The following is a 26,866-nucleotide window of genomic DNA, read 5'->3' on the forward strand; positions in this document are numbered from 1 at the left end:
TTAAGAACCTGTCAATCTCAGATATATTGAGAGATTGGGCTTATGTGTATCCTTGATACAACATTGATATTATGTAATTTCTATTGATTGTGGACCACTAGTCCACTATTGTAATTAACTCTTATTATATCATTAATGAAATATTGTTTCTCATAAAAAAAATCCATAAAGTATGATATTTGATTTCTTGTCACAACCTTTTGAGGTTTATGCATTAATTTATCTGGTAATTTGGCCTCTAGCTTGTGATACCAGTACAAACCTCACAAAAATGGGATTTCGACTGAAGGTTACTGGCGTGAAGCAGTGAATTTATCTGGTAATTTTTTTTTTGATGAGAAACATAAATTTTATTAATATAGTTCTTTTAACATTACAAGAAGTGGACTAGCGATCCACTGCACCCAAATAAAACCATCTAATTTTAACAATACACATAGGACCAATCCCTTAAAATGTCAAATGTAGAGACTCCATAAAAGTTTTTATCCGCTCCAATCCAATCGGCTAACGTGAACTTGACTTTCCCCCAGATATCTTCCGTTGTTTCTTCTAACTCTTGGAAAATTCTTTTATTCCTCTGCAACCAAATTTCCCATGTAACTCTGTGGATTACCATTTTCCAAAAAATCTTACCTTTCTTACCGAGCATATAGCCAAGATCCGTATTAAACAAATCATTAGTTGTCCTCGGCACCACCCAAATCAGTCTCAATTCCACCAAAGCCTTGGCCCACAATGCATGAGTGAATTTGCAATGAATGAACAAATGATCTTGTGTTTCCACCTCTTGACGACACAACACACACCAGTTTGGACAAAGAGAACAATTAGGATATCTCTTTTGCATCATCTCAGCTGTCGGTAATTTAGCAAGGATTGCCGTCCATGAAAATATCTGAATCTTTGAAGGAATAGGCACTTTCCAAATGATATTGAAAAATTTGAAATCATGAGCGCCATTATGTTGCACGAAAAAAGATTGGAAAAAAGATTTGACCGAGAACCTCCCGGATGAATCCCCCTGCCACTGCTGAAAATCTTCAACTCCTTCCTCTAATCTCACCCCCTCTAGAATGCCTAATAGTGAAGATAGCTGCGTGACCTCCTCCTCTCGTAGTGATCAACGGAAATGAAGGTCTCAAGAAAAAGCATTTGTGGAAAAATCAAAGTGAGCAAAATAAGAGATAGGCAAATTATGAACCAAGGAGACACGAAACAAAGATGGGAACAACTCCCGGAAAGATGAATCTCCCAACCAATTATCCTCCCAAAATCTGATTTTTGTCCCCCCTCGAACCACTAATCTCACTAGTCGGTGATAAGTCGGGTATGATTTTGAAATGAACTTCCACGGACATCTAAAAGTCACATTCTTAGCCAACCCCGCATCCCATCCATTTTCTTGTATCCCATACTTGCTCCTTATTATTCTTTTCCACAACGACTCATTTTCAACATTAAACCTCCACCACAATTTTCCCATTAAAGCTATATTTCGTAAACAAATATTCCCAATGCCTAATCCCCCTTTCTCCTTCGGTCTACAAACTTTTTCCCATCTAACCATATGACAATGTGATTCGCCCTCATTCCCATCCCACAAAAAATCTCTCATTACTTTTTCCATCGCCCCCGCTATTCCTTTTGGTACCTTGAAAAGAGACAAAAAATATATAGGCAAGGCAGTCAACACCGCGGCAATCAATGTTAGTCTTCCGCCCTTAGACAAGAACGCCTTTTTCCATGATGCCAATCTTCTTTTTATCTTAATGACGATAGGTTCCCAAAAAGACGCTTGTAATGGGTTACCACCGAGAGGGAGTCCCAAATATTTTACTTCATCTTGATTTAATCCCAGCAAAGCACTCTTATCCCAGTTGATCCTCAATCCTGACATATCACAAAACTCTTTCAAAATTCTCACCAAAAATCCCAAGTGATCCTCCCTCTTAACAAAAAACAATGTATCATCCGCAAATTGTATATGAGATACTTCCACCTTTTCTCTGCCCACTTCGTATCCTATGATGAATTTCTCTTCTTTTGCTTTGTCAACTAATCTACCCAAAACATCCACAACCATGTTGAACAAAAAAAGTGATAAAGGATCTCCCTGTCTAAGTCCCTAAAATGCTTTAAATTTCCCCCCCGGTCTCCCATTAATCATGATTGAAAACGATAAGTTAGACACGCATCCTCTTATCCATCGTCTCCACCTTTCCCCGAACCCCTTCTTCTTTAAGACGAAATCCAAAAAATCACATTCAACATTGTCATATGCTTTTTCAAAATCAATTTTCAAAACCCATCCTTTTTTATTTTTCTTCCTCCCTTCTTCCACCAACTCATTTGCAATCAAACAACAATCCAAAATTTGCTTGCCCTCAATAAATGCATTTTGAGATTCAGACAATGTATGTGACAACACCTTTTTCATCCTTGTAGCCAAAACTTTTGCAATTATCTTGTATAAGCTCGTAGTGAGGCTAATTGGCCTGAAATCTTTTACCTTTAACGAGTCATGTTTCTTAGGTATCAAACATATATACGATTCATTGGTCAACCCATTAATGATGCCTCATTCATGAAATTCTGTGAATACCTTCGTCAAATCCCCTTTACTTACATCCCAACAATCCTGGTAGACCGCCATAGTATAACCATCGGGCCCTGGTGCTTTACACCTATCACAAGCAAACACCGCCTTCTTGATCTCATCTTCACAGAAAGGTTGTTCAAGCTCTACCCTCATATCATCGTCGATAGGTGTCCATTCCACTCCTTCAATCCCAAATCTTTCCACATCTGTCTTGCTATACAATTGCTGAAAATAATCAACAATGAATTGAATTATTTGACCATCATCCTCTATGACCCCTCCGTCATCCATTTCCAACTTAGTAATCATTGCCTTTGTTTTTCGGTGGTTCAACAATGAATGGAAGAACTTGGTGTTGCGATCTCCTTGTTTTAACCATTTAATCTTTGCTTTTTGATATAGCATTCTATTTCGCCGGCACACCATTTCTTCCAATTCCCATTTTAACTTAATTTTTTCAGCCACCCCTTCCGCATTCTCCTTTTCATCCAATCTCCCAATTCTGTTTATCATTTCTGCCTCCCTCATGTCACTCCTCCCAAATTCCTCCTCATTCCATAATTTGATCGCTTCTTTAATGTACTTAAGTTTTCTCATAAACTTATAACCCTCCCATCCTTGAACTTGTGTGCTATTCCACCACATAGAAAATTTATCCTTGAAAGCCTTATTTTGCAACCACATGTTCTCAAATCTGAATGGACAGGGCCCCCATTTAATTTTCTGTGTTTCCAATACAATTGGGAAATGATCCGAAGTAATGCGAGGTAAAACAATTTGCTTATGATGTGGAAATAATTCCACCCATCCTCCCAAAAACAAAAACCTATCTAACCTGCTACATATAGGATTTGCCCTCAAGTTTGACCATGTAAATTTCGCATTCATCAATGGTGGGTCACACAATTCTAATTCCTGAATCAACATATCAAAACAAGCCATACTTGTTGTTTGTGAGTGGCTGTTAATTTTCTCATTCAAAAATCTCACAACATTGAAATCCCCTCCCAAACACCACCTATCCCCACACAAAACTCTCAAGCCCGCCAACTCATCCCAAAATCTATTCCGCAATGTTGCTGTGCATGGTTGCAGAATAACTAAGTCGAGTTTCTCCTTTCGTAACATATCTCTAATGAATCCTCTCCTCGTTGCCGACCCCCCTCCTCTTATATTCCAAGACAAAATCTTCATGGAACCACCTCTTCTCCCAAATTACGCAGTCCTTCTCTCTTCAACTCATCCCCGATCTCTACTCTTTTAACTCCCATCATCTTCAAACAACCATAATCTCCATCTTTGTCTGCCAATATCATCAAACCCCTACTATCCCTCTCACCCTCGTGGTTATTGATTCCTAACATACCCAACTTATCACCAACCAGTAAATCTCCCTCAACCTCGGTAATTATCCCCTCCCCAGAGTTGTTTTTGAAAGATCGTTTGGAAGAATGAGATGAATGATTGGAAGAATGAATATGGGAAGCAGTAGTTGTGTGGTGTACCTTAGCCGAGGGTGATGCGAAGAGATCCCCTATGTCCTCCAAACCCAAGCTGGTGTGTGTCGTCGTGTCTGAGGTAATGGTTATATGAGTCCCGGCATCGCTGAAATCACTATCTTCTTCAGAACCGTGGCATTGATCCTTCGTGAAATCCCTGTCATCCCATGTGGTATCCTGTTCCTTATGCAATAATTCATCATCTAGCCACTGTCTCTTGATCTTTGTTGTTGTTTCATCCTGTGCATTAAACCAAGCAAGCTTTTTCCCTGATTTCCTTCTAGTATAAACAATCTGATAATTCTTTTCTTGTTCACTAATGTCATGTTGATGATCGCAGCGCCATGTATGCTCACTCCATTTGTTGCTCAGAGATTGAACTATTCCTTTGTTGAAACCATGTACTCCTTTCGGACTCACCCTTTTGAGAATTTTGAGATGTTTGCTCCTTCTCGCTGGTTCTGATCCCAACACTTTAGAACCCTTACCCCCGTCCCTGCTTGAGGTCGGATCACCATCCTGTTTTTTGCCAACAAAGACTTCTATCCCTTGAACAATCTTAGTATTGCTGTATTCCCATGCTTTGTGTTTGAAATGGACCTGTCCTTCTAATACCTTTTCTATTCCAGTAAATTTTTGTTGTGTATCTTCACCAACACTTGTATTCTGTTTGTATGCTGTTGTTACCATCACCTCCCTCGCATCTCCTGCTTGTTTGAAATTTTCAGCGGTTTCCTCAATAGGTCTTTTCACTCTGTCCCAACCCGCTATCTTTCTAGCCCCATCAACTACTACCTGAGCGTATGATTTTTTTTCGTAGATTTCATACGCAGATTTGTTGATTGAATCAACATAAATGCGCACAGTCAAAGGTCCACTAAGTGTCTGAATTGTCAAGGAGCTATTAATGAAACCCCCTTCTAGCCCCACCACTTTAATCTTTGCAGCTGCCAAATCCTTGAGCATAAATGTATCTTGACTAATATCCACCAATCCCCCACAACTATCCCCCACACTTTTGAGCACAGCTGTTGTCCACATATCCCATGGTAGTGCAACAACCCTGATCCAACTATTGCAGCATTCATAAACTTCTTCATCAGTGTTGACGTCACTCCTCCAACTTTCAAAAGTCAAGCAAATCCTCTTCTCGAAAAAGCATCTCTTGATTTTCAGATAAAACTCGAAATCCTCTCCACTATTCGGCCACCACATTGCTTTATTTGCATTGAAAGGGAATATCTCTATCTTCTTGGCAACACCGCTTTACCAATGGCTGACTTTACCATCTCCCATGAAATATTAACACATTCCTTCGTGACTACCAAAGCTTTGTTCCACTCTTTGGTCAAGCACTGGCGGAATTCTCTGTGGGCATCAATGTTCCCTGATTCAGTAGGTTTTGAATGAATCTTTCCACCAAACAAGGATTGTCGATGTTGTTGGTTGATCTTCAATGTTCCTTTGAACTTACTGTTGTTCAAAATTCTTTCAATATAGTACACCAAACATTTCCAGCCCTCCTCATATCTTCCGCTTGGAATAATAATTCGCTGCTTCTTACTGGATCGCTCAAATTTTGACACCTCAATGTAGCTTCCTCGGCTGTTAACAAACTTTTGCACCAATCTGTTAAAGGTATTTTGTGATTTAGGATTTGTAATGTAATCCCCCATAATTTTCCTCATCCAATAACCACTGTCACGATCAATATCCAGCATATAACTCGCATTCCGCGTTCTCTCTGTGATATTAATGAAGTCTCCCCTTCTGCCCAGTGAGATTAGAAATAATTTTTGCTCTATTCTAACCTCCTCTACTGCCTCAGCAAAGTGGTAATTGCTAGTCTTCCTTGGTAACATCTCTGATGGTGGTGAAGGCTTCAATATTCAAAGTGGTTGACAATGTTCGGACCAATAACTGAGGAAAAGTATGTATGCTGAAAGGATTGAGTAGTATATATGTTGGGTTGATACAATAAACAGCCACAAATCGCTTGAAGATGTTCGACGATGGACGAAGAATAATCGTCGTAAAAGTAAATGATGGATGACGGAATGAATGGTAGACGCAGTTGGACAATGGTCGGAAATGGTTGGTGATGGACGGCGGAGTAAGGCGAAAGTCAGCGGATTACTGCGTCGGATTATGGCAGCCTACTTACGTCATGTGAGGGCAAGACATTTTGGTCAGAAAGGACAGAAAAAATATGAGAATAAGCGTCGCCGGAGGCCGACGGCCGTCGCCGGTGACTGGGAAAAAGTGTGACCGACAAGACTCAGTAGATGGAGACGCTGGTTGGAAGAAGGAAGGAACCGGTTGTTTGAACGTTGGAGAAGGGAGGAAGCATTTTCAAATTTTTCTCTCACTAGAAACCCTTTTTACTCTAACTGTGTCTTTCCTTATTTATCTGGTAATTTGGTCTCTAGGGTGTCATATCAGTACAAATCTCAAAAAAATGTATGTGAACTGAAGGTGGTTGGCGTGAAGCAAAGGAATTACTGCCATGTAATGAAATCAGGCTACCTATGTGCCATCAACACAATTCGTTTTGCTTCTGTACATTCACATTACTCAACTTGACATGTGTCTAAAGTGAAATAAAGCTTTCTACCAATAACTTCAGTATCTTAGGATGTCATAACACAAGTTCCAGCAGCGTGATTAAAAGTTAAAATCAATCTTTTGTCATTTTCCATCATATTTTCTGGTCATTATGTTGTAATTTCAATGCTTTTTGTTGTGGGTGTAATTATGAGTAAACCATGGCTGTGTGTAGCTTTCGGGGGCTTGTATGATTTGTTTTTGCTTGATCTATTGTCATTTTCTTTTTATATGACCAACCCTTAGCTTGGCTCCCCTTTTGCTATTCTTATGAAGGATGTTTTGTTCTAAACTTCTGGATTAAATGCTGAGAGGGATGGGATAAAATTCTGAGAGAGATGTCCCGTAACTCTTGTCTCTCATTCCAATCCTGCGAACTTCATACCTTTAGAAAATTAATTGCAACAATGTTAATGAATCACGTCTCGTGTGATTTGGTATAATATCGGTTTTTAAATGAAATACTCAGGTTAAAGCCGTTGCGGAGGAGTTGGGGATTGGATTCCTAGGAATTGGCTTTCAGCCCAAATGGAGACGTGAAGATATACCAGTTATGCCCAAGGTATTATCTACCCAAAATCATTCATTTTATGCCAATTTGATGCAGATAATTTTCACGTTCCAATATAAAATTGTGTCCGCACAATTCAATGACCAATTATCTAGTTTTGTGCCATAAGTAGGGCACCCTTCTTTTCTCTATACTTATATTCCTTCTCAGAAATTACAGGCTCTCTGTGCAACAATAATGCCTCATGCTTGAGTTGTTTATCGTGTGGTGATTATATATGTGTTAGTTGTGATATGTGGAGAAAATAGAAGGAAATATTGTGTTTGCATAGAGATATTATATGAATATTTCCTTCTTAAGCACATAGGCTAATTAAAGATAATTATTGTCTAGTACCTAAACCTAAGGGATTGTGCCTAGAATTAAGTCTTGATTATTCTGTATAGATTAGTGGACCTAGTTCTTTGTAAAATCAGAATAAAAAAACTTGTCATAATTTCAGAAATATACTTCACCTTTCGATGTGATGGATTTGATTCTTTATCCTTTGCTGTCTTCCGCGCCTTTCCACAAACTATATACAAGAAGACCTTACGAACATCATTCAGTTTAGTAATTCTCGTGATAAAAGATAGTAGTGTGCAATCGGGAGGTTTGATTTCTGACCCAATTGATTTACTGGAACCGATAGAATCTGAATTTTTTTATGTCAAATTGAACCGATTAAACTACAAATTTGGTTGTTTTACCTGGTTATCTGATAGCAATTAGCATCGATTTTTAAAAACTAACCAAATATAATAAACCAAATTCTCAATTTTTGAAGAAACCAGACTAACTAATTTATTCATATTAACTTCTATTGGTATATTTTTCTTTTAAAAATAACTACTCAGTTTGTACGTTTATTTGTGTGCATATTTGCTTCAAATTACCATCCTTATCACTTGATGTAAAAATAGAAAATATTAAATGTTAAAAAGGCCACGAAATAACATGCTTCAGATGTAAACAAGAACATTAAAGAACCAGAGAAGTTAGGCTGTTGAAGATCACATTGTCTTTTAAATGACTTGGTATGTGTTTTTATGCTCTGCGTGGTTCTTTTCTTTCAGTTGCTTACACAATCTTCATTGCATGTAAATTTGTGAATACTGACAAAATATTTTGGATCAGGGAAGATACAAGATCATGAAAAATTACATGCCCGAAGTTGGGTCACTTGGACTTGATATGATGTTTCGAACTTGCACGGTCCAGGTGAGCATAATGCTAATTTAAAACAAAAATACAAGAAACTCATTGGGCTTACTACAACATATGAATAGTTGGTTCAGGAGGGTATCAACTGCCATTTATAAGATGTTGCTGTTATTCTTTTGTAACTTCATATTTTACAGGTCAATCTGGATTTTAGTTCTGAAGCTGACATGATAAGGAAGTTTCGAGCTGGCCTTGCCATACAACCTGTAAGTTGGTTGTTTATGGCATTGGAATTTTCAGTATTTCTCTGGAGTCTAACTGATCTGTGGAACAGATAGCTACGGCAATATTTGCAAATTCACCGTTCACTGAGGGAAAACCAAATGGTTATCTTAGCATGAGAAGGTAGTTTTATTGTCCTCTACTATCAAGCCTCTTCAACGTTTATTCTCAATTTTCTGAACATTTGTCTGGGTTTTAAGTTTTCATGAAATTTCGTTAAGTAACAGTTCTTTCTTTCATACAGCCAAATTTGGACTGATACGGACAATAACCGAGCTGGGATGCTACCTTTCGTGTTTGATGATTCTTTTGGGTGAGTTTCCTCTTAATATACTTCTCCTGTGAGGATGGTTTTACCTCTACCCGCATATAGTCCCTCCGCCTCAAAGAGATTGTGAATCTCTTACGGACCCAAATATGATGGGCCCAAGTCTACGAGCCTTAAAAGTATCTAGAAATGGGGAGGGTATATGAATGTGAGTGGAGAGAGTAGATTAGGCATTCAGTTGTACCCTGTGACTAGCTTGAAATACTAGCATTTCTGCTAAGGTTTTGTAACCGAGTGCATCTCTGGGAAAACATATTCATTATAGTTGCAATATACTTTCAGTTTGTAACTTTTGCTCCTAACAATTGGTTCGACCTGCCGGATTCCATGGAGGGAGAAGAGGAAAGATCGGAAGCAATAGAGGAGACGTTGATGAAAAGGGAGGAAAAAATGAAAATCATTGCAGAAAATATGAAAGTCATCGCGGAAGATATGAGTTCCATCAATCAATCTCTCAGATCCTTGCTGGAATTTGAAACCTTTGTTGGAAGAGTTCATTCGAGGGGATGTTGGATCTCCAGTAAGGAACAAAGATCCAGAGCTGCAAGGCACAGAAGAGGATTTCAATCACCAAGCTGAATATAACAAACAAGCTGATGAGAACAAGGAGCTCCAGAACCAATAATGAGCCTGACCAACGCAGTGAGAAAGCGGGAAAAGCCGTAAGAAAGCTTGAACAACATGATTTTGAGGGAGTTGGATCCAAAGGTGAACTTGCGAAAGAGTTATGGAATAAAATGGAAGGGAAACCGACTTTGACAGATCTATGGAATTGTGCAGTGAAATGAAGGTGAAGATGGAGCATAGCATTCACTTTCCCATGTTTATTCGAGACCTAAAACTTCCCAGGTCACGGTTGATGAAAACAAAGACTCTTGTCACAATCGATGAGTGTCTTACTGAAGATTTAATTCTCAGATAAAGTGGGTGTAAGGCGGTGAACCCCTATGAAGGTTTCACTGCGTTAATGGAGTGGAAGAGAGCAGAGCTTCACCACGGGCTGATTGATATGGGGTTAACACAGTGGGTCGTGGAGGAAGGAAAACTCATGGGCTATTTCCCTAGTAGGCTCAAACGTGTTGGTTGGAGAAGGAAAAGTGGCAGTAGCCCCAGATCCCATTCTGAGGGCTGTGGAACGGTTACTGAGTCATGTCTTGGTGAAGGAAATTGCAGGGGGTGTTTTTGCCGGCACTTCCAAGGGACCAGGCTGTACTTTGACAGGCCCTTGCACAATCATCCTAGTAGCTGACACACGGGTTGGGTCCAAGTAATTAATAGAGGGCGCTTATTTGACAAGAAGGCTAATGCGATATGTTGTCAACCAGCGAACCATGGAAAGGAGGGGCCACTGATGAGCTAACCCGACAAATTACAGTCATCGGAAGAAAGGCGCCCACAGCAGGGTCCGGAAAAGGCGGGAAGTGGTTGGGGCAGAAGAAGTACGAGCAGGCAGAGCTGCAGGTTGCCAAATTCTGCTAAGACTGCCGGGGAACTTGGTAAAGGCAGAGAACTTCGTTATTTTTTAAGCTTAGATCGAAATTCTTGTGAGAAGTGGACCATGGAGATATTTAATAACGTAAACATCCTTTCTCAAAAAGGAACAGAGGGTTGAGGGTCATCTCCCTGTGCTGATTTTTGGTGGTGTGTCTTATGACGTTGGCCCTCAGTGTGTGGTTTTTATTGCCAATGGGGGTGGGGGAGTTTGAACGTGAGTAGGCCTGCTGGAATTAGAGGTGCAGGATACCGTGTTAATTCTGAAGATAATAGAATGGAATTGCTTGCTGATAACATTAACACAATTAAAGTTATGCCGGGAAAGGGATATTTAATTACAAGGGAAATTGATGGTGGGTTGAGAATCGAATCAGGAGCATGTGCAACGAAGTTAACAAACATGTTGTTGGAATTGAAGAGGGTGAACTCATGTCTGGAGTTTTTTGGGGCCAAATGATGGTTGTTTGTGGCCAGGAGTGGGAGGAAAATAAAAGGGTATGACTCCTTTCTGACTCAGGTAGCTTGTAATACAACAATTTCTATGGTAGTGAAATGCCCATCACGAGGTTCGGACTTGCACCAGGAGACACTCGTAAATCTGCCAACTATCCGGATGAAATTCCCGGTGAACTGGCTCTAGGTGCTACTGTGTCAGTGAACTGGCTCTAGGTGCTATTGTGTCAGCTGTTAGGGACACAATTTTTGAGCATATATTGGGGCATCTTGTTATGGATGCCATTGTCGTGAAATTGAGGCAGAATGTTATGGGTATGCATGAATTTGATAGAGTGGTTAAAAGGACGTCTGAAGTTTGTAGGGGCCCAATGTTGCTGTCAAAGTATTGGCACAAAGGAGGATTGCTTCTATGTTGCAATTCGAAGAGCAATATCCTGGACATACATGAGCATGACATATGCGTGAGTAAATATGGTAGTGGTGAAGTTAGGTGGGGTTTTGTATGGCGAGTAATGGCAACTTTGGATGTAGCTGGAGTTGGAGGATATAATGTGTACTAGTGCAGGATCCAGAGATATGCTATATACAACCGTCAAAAGGGGGCAGATGCCATTACTGGCTAAGGTATAAATGGTATCGGCTACGTGGAGAAAGGGGATAAAGATATTGTAGGGGAGTGCAACGAACAGCTTCCTTTATGCATGAGGTTCTGCAGAAGCCAGAAAATATACTAGACCAAATATGTGATCACACACAAGGAAAGCAGTTCGGGGTGATGCTGTACTTGTAGCCAAACAACTTCCTAACTCCAGTCTTGAGGACAAGGCTGATTTTCAAGAGGGTGGTATTGTTACGGACCCAAATATAATGGGCCCCAAGTCCACAAGCCTTAGAAGTATCTAGAAATGGGGAGGATATATAAATGTGAGTGGGGAGAGTAGACTAGGCATTCAGTTATCGATTTGTATCCTGTGACTAGCTTTGGCTAGGGAAATACTAGCATTTCTGCTAGGGTTTTGTAACAGAGTGCCTCTGGGAAAACATTTTCATTCTGGTTGCAATATAATTTCAGTTTGTAACTTTTGTTCCTAACAGAATCTTTCCATTTTGGATTAAGATTTGAAATATCCGTCCCTCGGACAGAACTTTTTCGATTGACCTTGTCAATTGATTTCTTGGTCGTCATCCATTCACAGATCGAATTGTAAAAAGCTTTGACTAACCTAAACAGGTTTCAATTACCAACCTATAACATCCACAACCAGCCACCATGACAAAGAGAGCTTTAAACCAACACCAATTGCCGAGGTCCGTTATTGCTGCTGAGTCTACTCTCATTGTGCTGGAAATAACACAACCTACTCTTCTATCAAGAGCTACAACATTTATTGCACAATCACCACAACCTTATGAGTTATATCACATCCTATGTAGCGGTCACAAGAGTTTTTATCGTCAATGTTGTGTCATGTCTGTGGCCCCTCCACATCTTGGATTTGTTTTCTATTATTTGTGAGGTAGTGTTTTACCATTGAAAGCACTTTGCCTCCCAAATGAAAGAAGTAGCCTTTATGTGTATCATTCCATGTCTTGTTACAGGTTTGAACGGTATGTAGATTATGCTCTTGATGTGCCAATGTACTTTGTCTATCGGAAGAAAAAGTACATTAATTGTGCTGGGATGTCCTTCCGGGTTATTTTCTATCTTTGATTCTATGACTAAAAATTCGCAGCTTATCTAATTCTCTTCCAGTTGTCTAAGGTGGTTATTATGAATCTGACACAGGCTTTCATGGCCGGTAAACTTCCTTGTCTTCCTGGTGATTATCCTACTCTGAACGATTGGGAGAATCATTTGACGACAATATTTCCTGAGGTTTGCATCATTGGTTAAGGTTCACCAAATGTTACGCCCATCATCTTGATCTTATTGATGAGTTTGCCCTTTTCTCCTATCTCAGGTCAGGCTTAAAAGATACTTGGAAATGAGAGGTGCCGATGGAGGGCCTTGGAGGAGGCTATGCGCTCTACCTGCTTTCTGGGTATTTTTTCTTTTACTTTCAGTGCATGGAGTGTTGTGTTTCAGCGGAATATAAGCAAATGTTTGTAATCAAGTTCAAAATTGAGAAGAAAAATTGGGGGAATGTTGGGAAATTTATGTTTTGCTGAAGAGGTTTTCTCACTCTTTCAAATTAAGAACATATTTAGTTCTTGTAAAATCAGGCTTTTGGTTGGATTTATAAGCTCTCATGAGTTTTGAATTTCAGGTAGGTCTCCTCTATGATGAGGTCTCTCTACAAAATGTCCTGGACATGACAGCTGACTGGACTTCGGAGGAAAGACAGATGCTAAGGAATAAGGTAAATGTGGACTAAACATGACTTTCGATTTCAATTAGTTTCTATCACAGAATAAAAAAAGAGATGGTAATTCTAGAATGCAGATACGATATTTGTTTTATTTCTCTTTAGACTTCATCATTCAACTTGATTGAGGCGTACCTTTTACACTTCATCTCCTCGTTTTTTGGCAAGACCAGAGATATGCCATCTCTACAACTAGTAAAACATGTATGGCGAACGGTTGCCTGTTTTATCTTTGCTTGAGATCTTGGCTAAGGTTTGCCTGTTATCTAGCACCCGCAATCTCAATACTTGTGAGTTTGAATTTAAATCACCTGGAGGGGATTTGAGGAACACATTTTCTGCCACTCCGAAAGCAAGGAGTGAAATAAAACCCGACTTTGTGATCATTGATACCCTTTGACCGTGATCTTTATGGAATCCTATTTAGAAGCTTCAACTCACTTATTTAAAACAAAAAAATGGAAAAAAAATTCTTCTTTCTTCCAATATACCTATAAAAGATCAGGTTCAGAATAGTAATTTTGTGAGACAGACAGATTGTACTCCAACAAACCCCAAAATAAAACTTGTGACAAATGATTAAAATCATTGAAAAAGAACCATGGATCAATTTTATGAAGGGGAGGTTTTTGTTGCTTACGTTTCTTCACTCCTGTCTTTTGCTGATGTTTGGATTGAAATTTTTTTGCATTGAATTCAAATCCTCTTGTTTTTACCCATGATTTCTATTTCCACTGCCACCATTTTCTCTTTCTCCTGAAACAACCGGTTGAGGTTTAGGCAGACTCCAATCTATGGATGCATAGTGGAGCAAAATACACGGAATGGGGTCAATTGTCAACCCTGACATTTAGATGCGAAAGCTACTAAAGACTAAAAAAAACGGAAGTAGAAGGGGAAACCCCATCCAAGCTTAGTCCCAACAAGATAATGTATCTTTGACCGTACAAAGCCTGGTTAGGTATAAAATGACTAGTTTCCCCAACAAAGCCGACCGGAAAAGATGGCAGGGTATACTTCCGATGGCTAGGAACTCCTTGCTCCTCCTAGGAAGAGAGACTCGAGGCATAGCCAAAACTAGGGAGGGGAGAGGCGGGACGGAAAATCCTGGAACTATGGAGATGCTAACTCTGACTGTAATGATGGTGAACTTTCCGTGGGAAAAGAAAATTTTTGTTACTAACAACACTTAAACGTTGGCTCGGTGTGGGGGAATGTCCTTTCTCATTATGATATCTGCCTATGAAGATTTCTGTAATAGCAATGAAGATGCCCTTCTAATTTGTAACTATTTAGTAGGTACCAAAGAGTGGTCTGAAGACACCTTTTCGGGATGGACTGCTGAAGCATGTTGCCATGGACGTCGTGAAGTTGGCAAAGGTTTCCAAAAGTTCTAAAACAATTGCTTCTCTATGGTTAATTCTAGTGTCATTGTTTTAGTAGTCTGCATTGTCTATGTAGGTAACAACAAGCTCATAGTTACTTGCTGTTTGAGCTTATTAAAATCTCTGTATCTGTACTTTTTTCCATGTAGGATGGCTTAGAAAGGAGAGGCTTTAAGGAGACCAATTTCCTAAATGAAGTGAGCGAAGTGGTTAAAACTGGTAAGCTCACAAGTCATATTACATATCTTTAGTTGCACGGCGAACTTTTATTTCTGAGTTGAGTAGGTTCTATCACATTTTGCATGATCACATGGGAGTCTTTGCTGTAAACTGTGGAATGGAAGTGTAATACAATCTATATAAGTAAATCAACAAAAGCGACTCTAACTCAAAATGCCCATCTGAGAAACATCTCAAGATTGTCTAATTTTACTCCTAAAAAACTAGTTTATCAGACGGTGTTGGGACAAGAACATCCCCTACTTATATTTCCTGTTTCATTATTTTATCGTATATCGCTCTCTGTTTTTTAACGATATCGATTTTGTTTCATATGTCGTTCTAAAAACACCCCGTGTAGGCATAACACCAGCTGAAAAGCTCCTCGACTTGTACCACGGGAAGTGGGGACAGAGCATTGATCCCGTTTTTGAGGAGCTGCTATATTGAGGAGGTGGTTCACCTTAGCTTTATCGCACTTTCTTTATGTGCATTGCTGATTTTTGCGAGTTCATTTAGCTTTATTTCAGCTGATCGTGTTGAGAATCTTGTGCACACTTTAGTATACATTTCCCCGTCGCATGTATCGCCGGTTTCAGTAATGGGTTTGTACGGTTTCGGGTCTGTTTTCTTGGTAAATAATTCTGATCTTGATTTTTGAAAGGCATTTTATTTCACTTCAATGTCCAAACGAATAACGTTTTTCGTGTTTTTTTTTTTTTTTTACATTTGAAGCGGAGTTTTACATGAGTTTCGAACACGAGATTACCAATAAGTGCCACTATATATTTGAAGATCCAAATCAGTTAGAATCCAATGGTCAAGTACTAACGTGAGATTAAATATGTTTTCGTCTATTACGAGAGGTTTATGTAATTACATCCCTACAAGTTAGTATGTCAAGATCTCCAATTTTAGATGTTTGAAATCGAGTGTGTGCAATGGATACATATGCCAGATTACAAAAACACTAGCATGTGAAAAGTACATTTAAATTATTTTTTTTATTCCTTAAAATAACCCAATTTTTCAAAATAAGGTGAATGGTAGAATTCTAACATACTAACATCAATTGCACCTTGGACTTGTGGAAAGTGGAATTGTTGAAATGTTCTTAGTTTTCAATTTTTGCTAAATTTGTTATTTTTTTTTTTTGTTATTTTAGATTTTACTAAGAACAAAATATGACACGGTTGGAATATACTGGGCCATTTGACTTGTATGTTGAACATAAAGTTGCATGAGTATATTGATAAGATTGAGATTTGTACTTAACTCAACACCAAAAGCTAGCTCAAGGGGAGGAGGAATGTCCAAGTCCATATATGCAACTCTCAGGGAATTTATCTAACCGATGTGAGACAACTAACATACTCTCACGTCCAGAGATGAATATCTGGAACATGAAGTTTACAAATATCCCAATTATGGGTTGAACAGGTTGACCAACACATAACATGGAACATGAGCTCTGATACCATGTTAATATTGAGACTTGGACATAACTTAACACCAAAAGCTAGCTCAAGGGGGTGGATTGTCCAAGTTTATATATGCAACTCTAAGAAAATTTATCTAACCGATGTGAGACAACTAACATATATGATTTAAAATATGTGAATTTCGATTGTAGTTTTATTATCAATAAACTTACTTATTTACACATTATTAGGTGAACGTGAATCCATTCTAATTAATATGAAATACTATATAAACATACAGAATGTGGATTTGAAGTTTATGATATTAGTTATCTAAATAACAAAAATATATTTTAAATTCATCAATCCAAATACAACGAATAAAGAAAATGTTATTTTTTTTTACAAAAGGAAATTAAATTAACAAAGCAAAACGGAAGTTCCCTTGTCCATTATATTTGATAAAGGTCTAAATGATGAGCTAAAATATTCGAATTAAGTTCATGTCTACTATATCAACAAATTATTTTTCATAAAAACTTTTGAACCAGATCTCTAGCATATTGAAATTTACAATAAATAATGGGATTAAAAATACACATAAGAAAGTTATTTTTGTTTGACCAATGTTATTTTATTAACTATCTCTGTCGGATAATGAAGAAGAGTAAGTCTCTTGTGAGATGATTTCATGAATTTTTATCTGTGAAACGGGTTAACTCTATCGATATTCACAATAAAAAGTAATAAGAGGTCTGTCTCACAAAATACAACCCGTGAGACCGTCTCACACAAGTTTTTGTCATCAAAGACAATCCAATCCATCAAAGCTCGTTGAAAAATTTGCTAAAGCTCCAACCTAAGTGAGGATTATTGGATGTCTCAAAAGGGATTCTTTTCTTGATGATAATAGGCATTTTGTGATTGATTCCATCAATCATTCAAATTTTGGAAATGTTTCATTCTTATAGTTAGAAGTCGGATAAAATTAGATTAGATACCTTTTCGTTTGTCGGATTGAGTCAATTTACAACTCACGATATTTGAATTTTACTGACAATTACATATTTGCCGCATCGATATACATGGTTAGTGTTACAGATGTGATTCTGTTTCTTGTTTGTCAGATTTCAGTATCACGACATGCTTTCACAATTACTAAAATCATAGAAAACATATAATCATCCTCAAATAAATCGACAAAATCTGTAACAAATGTGCCCTCATTGGAAACACAAAAAACGTGACCTAAGATGTGCTTTATATATGACTCTCTTTTTGTTGGTTATTTATCCCATTCATAATGGAGTTTGTGAATACTGAATACATAATCTTCTTACATCTCTTTCTTATCTCTTATCATTAATGTAATCTCTTCTCTGATTTTCAGAAGGAAATAAAACAAATCCAACTCACTAATTGGGTTTTAAAAAAAAATTTCCTTCAACTTTTTTTATTGTTATAAATTTTAATGTATTTAACCTTGTTTCGATATATAGTCGAAATTTAGAATAGTCGAGAGCTTACGCTCGATGTATAATCTGTTTGGATGCAAAAAGTATGCATAAAAATAAGCTTAATGTTTTAATTTAAAACCGCGCTATTCGACATATGTTTAATTTTTTTAAAGCTCTAACTAAAAAAAGGAAAAATTTGAAAAATGTAAAAAAATAAAAATAAATTTTTTTGTGCATTTATGAATTATAGTTTGGATAAAGAAGCTTGAGTAGGTCTTTTATGAGACGGTCTCACGAATCTTTATATGTGAGACGGGTCAACTCTACCGATATTCACAATAAAAAGTAATAATCTTAGCATAAAAAATAATACTTTTCATGAATGACCAAATAAGATATCCGTCTCACAAAATACGATTCGTGAGACCGTCTCACACAAGTTTTTGCCAAGAAGCTTTTATTAAAAAAAATATGTTTTTCTAGAAAAAAATGATTTTGCCAAAAATATGGTGTTTAGATTAGTAGTTGCATTTGAAAGAAAAAAGACATCAGCGGTAAAAAAAATTTTCCTTTTCACGATTATATTTGAGCATCAAATTGATTTCGCTTTATTTTTCTTTTAAAGACAATTTTAAAAGAGGTTTTTGTAATATAACAAACTTTTTTTTAACCTATATGCTTTTTTTAAAAGCAAGGAAAATATTTGAAAATATCCCCAAAAAAAAAAATTAATTCAATTAATGTATATTATTTATTCAAATGTATATTTAGATTTTAAGATTTTTAATTTACTAAAATAATATATTTTTATATTATCACACGTGTTCTTGTGTAATTTTCCAGCTCAGTAAATGGTAGTCATTTTCCTTATTATTACACGTGTTTTCATGTAAGAATACTGGAGCACCTACACCGAACCGTACGGAATCCACTGTCTCAGTATAAAACCGCTTGAATTCCGCTCTCAGGTCTCAAAGTCCTACAGTTTTCTTTCCGCATTTTGCGAACAATTTAGTATCAGTAATGAAATGCTTGAATTGTATATATTTTAATCCAAGGAAAACATAAAAGTAATAAAAATTGATCATAAAGATTTCATCTTTGCCGGAAAACCCGTCGGAAGCTCAGCGATTGTTGTTCTCCGGCGAAGGTATAACTAATCTTTCTTAATCCCCGACTTTGAATTTTCACCTGATTGTTGAGCGCTGCTGAAATTAGTGGGGTCTGGGATGAACTTCATCTCGATCAATTCTGAACAAGTTTGACCAATGCATGCTTGTAGATGTGAATGCATTTCTGGATGGAGGAACGATTTCATGGTGTAAAATTGAGTTGCTAGGTGGAAATGGTGTGTGTTTTGGAGGGAATTGACGATTTATTTTTGTCTTTTGTTTTTTTTTTCTGCATCCGTTTATGATTTACGATCGAATTTACGCTGTTCGGTTTTCTAACGTCGTCTGATTTATTTGTGTATTGTTCTTCGTGCATGGCCGATACAGATACAGCGGGGGAATTGATCGAGCGGGTTGAGATTTATACTGAGGCTACAGTGCAAGATGGTAAGCTCTAATTCTGGTTTCAGTGAGATGAATGCAACTTTGATATTAACGATTTCGGTTTTCTTGTTGTTTGGAATTGTGTTGTGTGCATTATATATCATGACATCACATTTTCACGGCTGCTCATTTACTAAGTTAATTTAAATTTAACTGAATTCACTAACAGCAATACAGCATTCCTTCGTTTTCTCAACCTTTATTTGTTTTGTGCCAATATGCTTGTTGAATTTTAATATGTATCTGTGCACATAAGATGTATGTATATACTTGTGCTTTATATGATGCTTTCTGGTTGGTCGAATAGTTTTGTTTTGGTAGTCGAATATAATTCTCTTACAAAAATTCGGTTCGCTTTATTAGTAAAAGCCTGCATTTCCTTTCATAAAAAAAACCTGTGTTTGATATTTTGGATGATTCATTGTTTATGAAACATCATTCAAAGAGAAGTTGATCATCAGCTTGATTCACTCATAGACTATTTGATTTTGTGTGTGTGTCTGAGTTTTCATGTGTCCTCTTTCATGTAGGAAAATATACACGTGATTATGCTGCATTAATATGCACATGAACGTGCCCGTATGTTTAAAGAGAAACAAATTAACGACATTTGATCACAAAATAATTGGGCAACATGGTAGGATCTTGCAATAAGATGTTTAGAATTTACTTTTTTCAAGTCTTTCTACATTTTAGTGCACTTGCGGGATAACGGTTTCTTATATTATTTTTTTCTTGTTTGTCGCTGGCTCTGTATTCCTATCATCATTTACTAACCATACATCACGTGGCAAACGGACATCTAACACGAAAAACGACAAAATAACTAAAATGGTGGATATAAATTCCAATGTGGTGCATTTACTGCTGAAGCTGAATGAACCTTAATTTGTTTTCTTTTGTATCAAAATAAAAATGAACTACCGTTGCTAGTGACACGGAAAAGGGAGATAAATAAATATTTATTGAATCATCTTTGGATAATGTTGGATTCATTTTGAACTCGTGCTTTTGAGTGCACATAAAGATGCAGTGCATATGTGCAGAAAAAATCTGTTGTATATCTCATTCCTCAAGCATATCTTTAGCGTGTGAGAGAAAAACTCATGGTCTGTCAAAGAAACTAGGGACAAATTCAAAGAAAATTTTTTCATTAAGCCATATCTACTTCAAAAATAGTGTTGGAACTTTTAAGTGAAAATGTTAACATTTATAGATTTTGTAAAATACAGAGTGATATATGTTTGCATAGCATTCTAGCATACTATACAGATTGAGTTGTTACTGGGGACAGGTTCATGTTTTACGAAAACATTTTTTGTTGCACTTCGTTTTCCTTCCCTGAAGCTTGTAGGGGTTATATGATCTAATTTGAACTATGAACTGCTCCATCTAAGCATTGATGGAGCGTTTATCGGTACAAAACTACATGATTGCACATGGTTTTCTTTGTAGGAGTACGCTTTTTTTACTTATGCAATGACGGGTCAATGATGCAGGGGGACAAGTCTAGGATTTATACTAAATATTTGCTATTTAAGCACACTATTAGTATGGGGTCCTCTGAAAAAATATCGAATTTAATTAATGTGCATCAAATTTGTTTTGCTAATGTGCGTATTTGTTTGTAAATGTTACTTTGGAAAATCTGTTCTCCTCTTGTATTTATTATGGTGCACCTAAAAAATTACCAAAAAGGAGGAAGCTATTGCACACTTCTCGGCTTTAGTGTTAGTATGTTGACTACCTCGAAGAAGGGTGGACTAGGAAAATAATTAAACTTTCTGCTTCATAATCCGTTGGTCAAAATGCAAATTGGTGTACTTAATAAATAATATCATACATCTAATTTGTTTTGAAATATTATACTTGCTGAGTTTTTTGTTTCCAAATTTGTTATAGTGTTATTCTATTATTTTGTTTATGTAATTGTTAATTTACCTTTTTTAAAAATAACACTTATAGAATTGTTTTTGTTCTTCATTGTCCTTGTTCTCCTCTACCATTGTCATTGGCTCTTCATTGTCTTCCTTCTTGCTCCAATTTTTTTACTCAATTATCTACAAGGAATATTGGTTTGTTGAAGCATGAATTCATTTAATAGTGATATACTTATAGATCCGAGTTCAGTCTTTGCCATGGAATTTACGTATAGCTTACATTATGCATTTTTTTCCATCTTTTTAGTTATTTGGTAAGTTTCTTCTTCCATCTCCACCATCATCTGATTTAGTACATCCTTGGATGACTCTGCTGTTCATATAATTCTTACCAACTTTCCAACTGACAGTTTTAAGAAAGGGATTAGTGTGTGTATTTCTTTTTCTTTTTGTTTTTTTTTCGTTTTCCGTTTCTAAAAATAGGATCCCCTACCAAAAAAACTCACTTTCCAATTCTTCCCATTATGTTTTCCATCCTCGAACCCTCGAAAAATGATACATGTGGTAGAAGGTTGCTAAACCTCATTTTGAACAATGTACCGCATTAGTCTTTGAATGCTCAAATGGTGTTGGAAGTCTTTTCAGAAAATTGGTAGTTGGATTCTCAATGGCTCTGATTCTCAGGCTAAAAGTGAGATGAGTCATGAACCTTCTACTGGAATTAACCAAAAGAGAGGTCATCAAATGTCTATGGATGCCTCGAAGCAAGAACTATTATACAACAAGAAGCAAGCTGTAGAATCTGTTAACATTGAAGCAGCTTCGAAAGAAGCAATTTTGAATGATCCTTTACGGCATGATGCTTCCAATTATCACCCTGAAGGTCAGATAGGTGATGGCCTCTTCATCCCCAAGCCTGTTGGGATTTCAGATGCTTCTGACAAGAATGTTCCCTCCATTGATTCCTCTTCTCTGAACATTAAGACAAAGGATTCTGAGGATCAACTTGGAAATGATTTGGCCGATATTTTATCCATGCATCGTTCCTTTGAAGATCCTTTGTGTCTGAAAACTGGAGTTAGAAGAGTTAAAGTTAAGGAGGTCAAGATCTCAGAAAATCGCTCCCCTGAATTGGTGGAGAACTCGTTCTGCCTTCAAAAAGAGAATGAACCAAGGTTGGAAAATGGCATGTCTTTTGAACATACTTATAGCGCGTTCCATGGAGGTCCTCTTATAGTCAATCCTTCTTTTAGTAGGACAGAAAATTATATTTATTCGCTTGGACAGGCCTCTAGCGAAAGAGATGGCAGTTATATTCTTGATAATCAATACAATAACTGGGTAAATAACATTATGCCTTATACTGGTCACGCTTTCGACGGAGGAAATTACAATACTACTGCAATGTTGAATTGGTATCAAAAGGAAAATGTCAATTTCATGTCTGTTTGTCCTACTCACAACTACTGCCATGGGAACTTCTTCACAATATATCCTTTCTTCAATTGTCCGAATGAAGCATTGTATCCAACTTTGTCTAGTAGTAAGGAACTCAATGCCATCAGATCAATGACTTCATATCAGGATCATCGAGAAGCTGTTGTCCCATCCCCAAGGATCAATTTCCACACTGAAAATTCTAGTCCCTTACCATTGAGTGACGACCAAAGAAACAGTGAACAAACTACCACACCTTTCCAAGGTTTACATGAAAATGCTGGGGAGAATGATTCCTCAGGTGGGCTCGTAAGCAGTTGTGCCGTATTGCCATTTCAATCTTCAGGAGCATTGGGAGATAGAGATCAGGTGCGTCACCAAAGTTTGAATGTTATCTCTGCATCATCTTCAAAGATAGATGGTGCACAAAAGAATAAGGAAAAGAAGGCAACTAAAAGAACATCACGAAATAATTTCCCTGCAAATGTAAAAAGTTTATTATCAACTGGCATACTCGACGGGGTTCCAGTGAAGTATGTTTCATGGTCAAGGGAGGTAAAAAATTCTGATTCTGATATCATTCTCTGCCTTTCTATTCAAGGCTTGTTTATGTTGACCGAAGATTAGTATGTGTGTGCAGATGACGCTTCGAGGAGTGGTAAATGGAACTCATTATCTATGCGGTTGCCAGGAGTGCAAGCTTGTTAAGGTATCTGTGTTATGTTTATAAATAAGAATGCATTGCGGTTTTTTAAGAAGCTTTCTTTTTCCCACTAAACCTATGCGTGCAGGTGCAAAATGCTTATGAATTTGAGAGCCATGCTGGTTGCAAGACCAAACACCCGAATAATCATATTTATTTTGAGAATGGGAAGACCGTCTATGCTGTGGCCCAAGAACTGAAGTATACCCCGCGGGAGATGCTCTTTGATGTGATTCAAAACGTGACCGGTTCCATGATAAACCAGAAGAAATTCGAAATTTGGAAAGGTGAAGCCATTTTTTCCTTCATCCATGCTTTAGGGAACGATAAATCTTTCTTTTTACTACTCCAACTACAAACATGAATTTAATCATTATCTACTTGAAATAATGTCTGCTTGTTTATTTATATTCCATCTCAGCATCATATAAAGAAGCCACTACTCGCTATCTTCAACGGGGTCATTCGAAGACCGATGCAATCATGCCATCTTGACATGTTATTTCTCCACTCTTGATTGCTCGTATAGCTGGTGGATATGATCATAGGAAACATACAACTTGTCTGGAAAACTAGATTTTATTTATGTTAATGCTGATCGGGAACTTTTTTCATACAAGTTTTTCAACTATTTACAAAAAAACTATCGGTTTGGAACAGGAATAAGGTTATTACCAAAAGACAAATTACTTGATTGCAGTCTGTATCATGTGCATATGATTTGCGGCTATGAAGAGTACTGTTTCTTCCCAGATTTCTTGTGAAGCTGATGTGGCCATGTTCGAATTGATATTTTGAGTTGCTTAATATATTTTGAGTGTGAGAAATTAGTAAGTATTTTTTCTGTGAAAGAATAAACTATATATTTCTATAATATAGATGTTCATACAAAAGTTTTGAGGCGATTATTTATAAGAATTGACAGTATAAAAGGTATATATATAAACTTGTTGCTAAAACCCTCAAATTAACGGGGTTTTATATGTATTACGTGTGCTTTTTGAAGTACCTGTACATGGAATTACATGGGCAAACAGATGTGCCCAAAGTTTAAAATGATATTTTGAAAGCAAAATAGAATAATATATAATTAAGTTTCTTCATCTTTACATGTTATCGATTTTCAAATATTTCTTATGAAGATTTTTGAGTTTTTTAATTAAGCTTTATGTGAAATAGCGAAAATTCTCACTTCTCCCTTATAAAAATTAAATAAGTATCTTATATCTTAATCTTTTATAAAAGTTGTACGAACATTTTCTGCGCCAGTTAAAAATCTGGCTAATTGAAATTTTTGATGCTAACTCATAGACCAGTGTTCAAAATGATCATCGGACAAAATGATTAAAAAGAAAAATCAAGTCGCTACAAGTCATATTTTAGGTCGGCTAGACTAGTTCGGATGTTATCTATGCTAACTAGACGCTGCAAGATCAAGCTGGATAACATAGATACAATAGCCGACAACGTCCGGTTAATATAGATAACATCCGAACTAGTTTTATGACTTGTAGCAAATTGAGTTTTCTTTCTAACTGTTTTTCTGCTAGTCATTTTGATAATTAACTTGTGAGATATTTATTAGAGTAGATGTCCAGCAAGTTCAACTTATGTAATGAGTTTTATTACCTCTTATGTAAAAAAATATTTATTTTAATAATATTTTACGATTTTATCCAATTATGACATTTATTTTATTTGTATATCAATGCAAGCTGTATAGATAAAGTCATTGGATATACTATAAATACCATAAGATCCATGAATGTAGTGGATCATTAAATTTATTAAGAAGTATATTGAGTATTATAAATTCATTCATAGTCGATTTAGCAGCCTAAACCAAGGATAAAGATCGCTCGAGCTTGAGACAAGTATATGTGATGTAAACGTCACGTTTCATTGGTAAGGGCATTGAAATGTTCATTCATCCAGATGTGTGCTCATTTGATGAGATACTGAATAATCCTCACTCGAACTTTCCAAGTGATTATTATTTATTGAGTGGAATAGTATGTGGCTATAGTTGTACAATATTAGTCTATAGACCCAGGACAACATGAAAGCTCTGCATACTAGTATATACTTTTATTTTTTTACCGACTCCATTGAGGGTCATCAAGTGGCGAGGTTGAGTGTAGTTTTGAAATATGTAAGAGCCAATGTATTCTAGTCGGTGATTCACCGCTCACCCACGGATGTTGATATCATATGTGATCTGATGATTTATGTAACATCACGTGCTAAAATAACTAATATTACTTTAAAATTTGCGGAAAAATAATTTTTTTTATTTAAATAGTAAACCCTCGCATTCTGAATGAAATAAAATATTTGACTAAATTCTTGAAATTAGTCTAAGTACAAAAATATTTCTAGGGCATAAAAATATCATTCATAACAACTGAAAAAAAGCATTATTCGAAAACGAGCATAAAAAAATACTTGGTTGCCAACAAAACGTGAATCAATAAAATCAGAGTAAAAAATGTTTAACGTGCATAACTCCTTTCATAATAATAGCGGTCCTCAGGTTTACACTACACGGTCCGAACAAGCTCACTGGTCAGCACTTCTGGCCTCCTCAAAAGCATTATCATCTGCATCGATCAAGTCTAGTGAGCCTAAAGACTCAACATGCATAAATCACAAATAGCAAGTAATACTTAATGAAATTCATGCATTTGAAAGTAGTGCGTACGAAGTAAAAGCTGAGTATACATAAGTATAGACGTGCCATAGCTGCATAAACATTTACATAAAAGTGATTACATCATATCATACATAATCATACATAATTTTGCATAGAAATATTTTTCAAAGCAAGTGGCCCATAATATAAATCGTCTGATCAGACTAAACCACAGTACTAGATGACAGAGATCACCACAGCCTTTCGACCGGATGTCCATTACCACATACATAAATCTTCGGTCATAATTTACCGGGTGGAGAGGTCCTCGGTCATGCTTTACCGCTTTCCAATCCCGTAATCATAAATCCCTATTCATGCTTTATCGGATGGCCACAAGACAAATCACGTACCTCCAAAATAAAAATATTTTTGTACGTCAATCATACTTACAAACGTCTTGGACTTTGTTGGAACGCTCTGGACATGCTGCCTCAACCTCAAAATTAACTAATTAAACACAGTCTCAAAGATGCACTCGGACGCGTATGATTCTTGAATTAATTAAAATAGCTTACGACTTACCAAACGACTCGGGACTCGAACCATACTTAGCCAACACCCTAATTAGACCCTAGACTCGGCCCTTAGACCCAGCCCTTTCCAGACCAGACCTGCATCCCAAGCCTCCAACAAGCCAAAACCGTGACAGCTCTTTCATGAGACTCAATCTGTGCATAGTGCACGTTGTTGGTTCCAGCCTTCTCCCCGACCATCCATCCCATGAACTACCACCACAAGACTCATCCTAGTACCCTAAGACAAGCTCCA

At 37.0% G+C, this 26,866-nt stretch overlaps 2 protein-coding genes across 6 annotated transcripts in view; both read left to right on the forward strand.

Moving 5' to 3' along the window:
* The window catches only part of LOC142524226 (glutamate--cysteine ligase, chloroplastic-like), a 35,132-nt gene extending 19,564 nt beyond the window's left edge, over positions 1-15,568 (forward strand). Inside the window, exons 5-16 of one of the 3 annotated variants that reach the window (XR_012814852.1) lie at positions 7,175-7,267; positions 8,393-8,476; positions 8,617-8,685; positions 8,754-8,824; positions 8,946-9,014; positions 12,579-12,672; positions 12,766-12,855; positions 12,941-13,021; positions 13,247-13,339; positions 14,642-14,725; positions 14,880-14,949; positions 15,311-15,383. Coding sequence is in view for 2 of the 3 variants with exons in the window: in XM_075628104.1 (XP_075484219.1) it covers positions 7,175-7,267; positions 8,393-8,476; positions 8,617-8,685; positions 8,754-8,824; positions 8,946-9,014; positions 12,579-12,672; positions 12,766-12,855; positions 12,941-13,021; positions 13,247-13,339; positions 14,645-14,725; positions 14,880-14,949; positions 15,311-15,399 (984 nt within the window). In the remaining variant the exon portion in view is untranslated. Of the gene's footprint in view, positions 1-7,174; positions 7,268-8,392; positions 8,477-8,616; positions 8,686-8,753; positions 8,825-8,945; positions 9,015-12,578; positions 12,673-12,765; positions 12,856-12,940; positions 13,022-13,246; positions 13,340-14,641; positions 14,726-14,879; positions 14,950-15,310 lie in introns of all 3 variants that reach the window. The other 2 variants (XM_075628104.1, XM_075628103.1) reach the window with 2 other exon arrangements.
* A 3,249-nt stretch (positions 15,569-18,817) lies between these two features.
* On the forward strand, positions 18,818-24,171 carry LOC142524853 (uncharacterized). 3 transcript variants are annotated; one of them, XM_075628986.1, is made up of 6 exons: positions 18,818-18,977; positions 19,327-19,386; positions 21,909-23,255; positions 23,341-23,409; positions 23,492-23,690; positions 23,825-24,170. In XM_075628986.1, the coding sequence occupies exons 2-6, from the start codon at positions 19,384-19,386 to the stop codon at positions 23,896-23,898; spliced, it is 1,692 nt and encodes a 563-aa protein (XP_075485101.1). In that variant the 5' UTR covers positions 18,818-18,977; positions 19,327-19,383; the 3' UTR covers positions 23,899-24,170. The 3 variants fall into 3 exon arrangements, with proteins under 3 accessions (XP_075485101.1, XP_075485102.1, XP_075485100.1); XM_075628987.1 differs by having other exon boundaries at positions 21,948-23,255; XM_075628985.1 differs by lacking the exons at positions 18,818-18,977; positions 19,327-19,386 and having other exon boundaries at positions 21,631-23,255; positions 23,825-24,171.
* The last annotated feature ends 2,695 nt before the right edge of the window (positions 24,172-26,866 follow it).

This window comes from Primulina tabacum, chromosome 14 (genome assembly GCF_025594145.1).
Source record: "Primulina tabacum isolate GXHZ01 chromosome 14, ASM2559414v2, whole genome shotgun sequence".
NCBI classification, from domain to species: domain Eukaryota; kingdom Viridiplantae; phylum Streptophyta; class Magnoliopsida; order Lamiales; family Gesneriaceae; genus Primulina; species Primulina tabacum.

Coding starts and splice junctions, on each gene's coding strand:
- LOC142524853 (XM_075628985.1), top strand. CDS start 21,879: ATGCTCAAATGGTGTTGGAAGTCTTTTCAGAAAATTGGTAGTTGGATT. Junction 23,256..23,340: donor ATGTTTCATGGTCAAGGGAG/GTAAAAAATTCT, acceptor ATGTGTGTGCAG/ATGACGCTTCGAGGAGTGGT. Junction 23,691..23,824: donor GAAATTCGAAATTTGGAAAG/GTGAAGCCATTT, acceptor ATTCCATCTCAG/CATCATATAAAGAAGCCACT.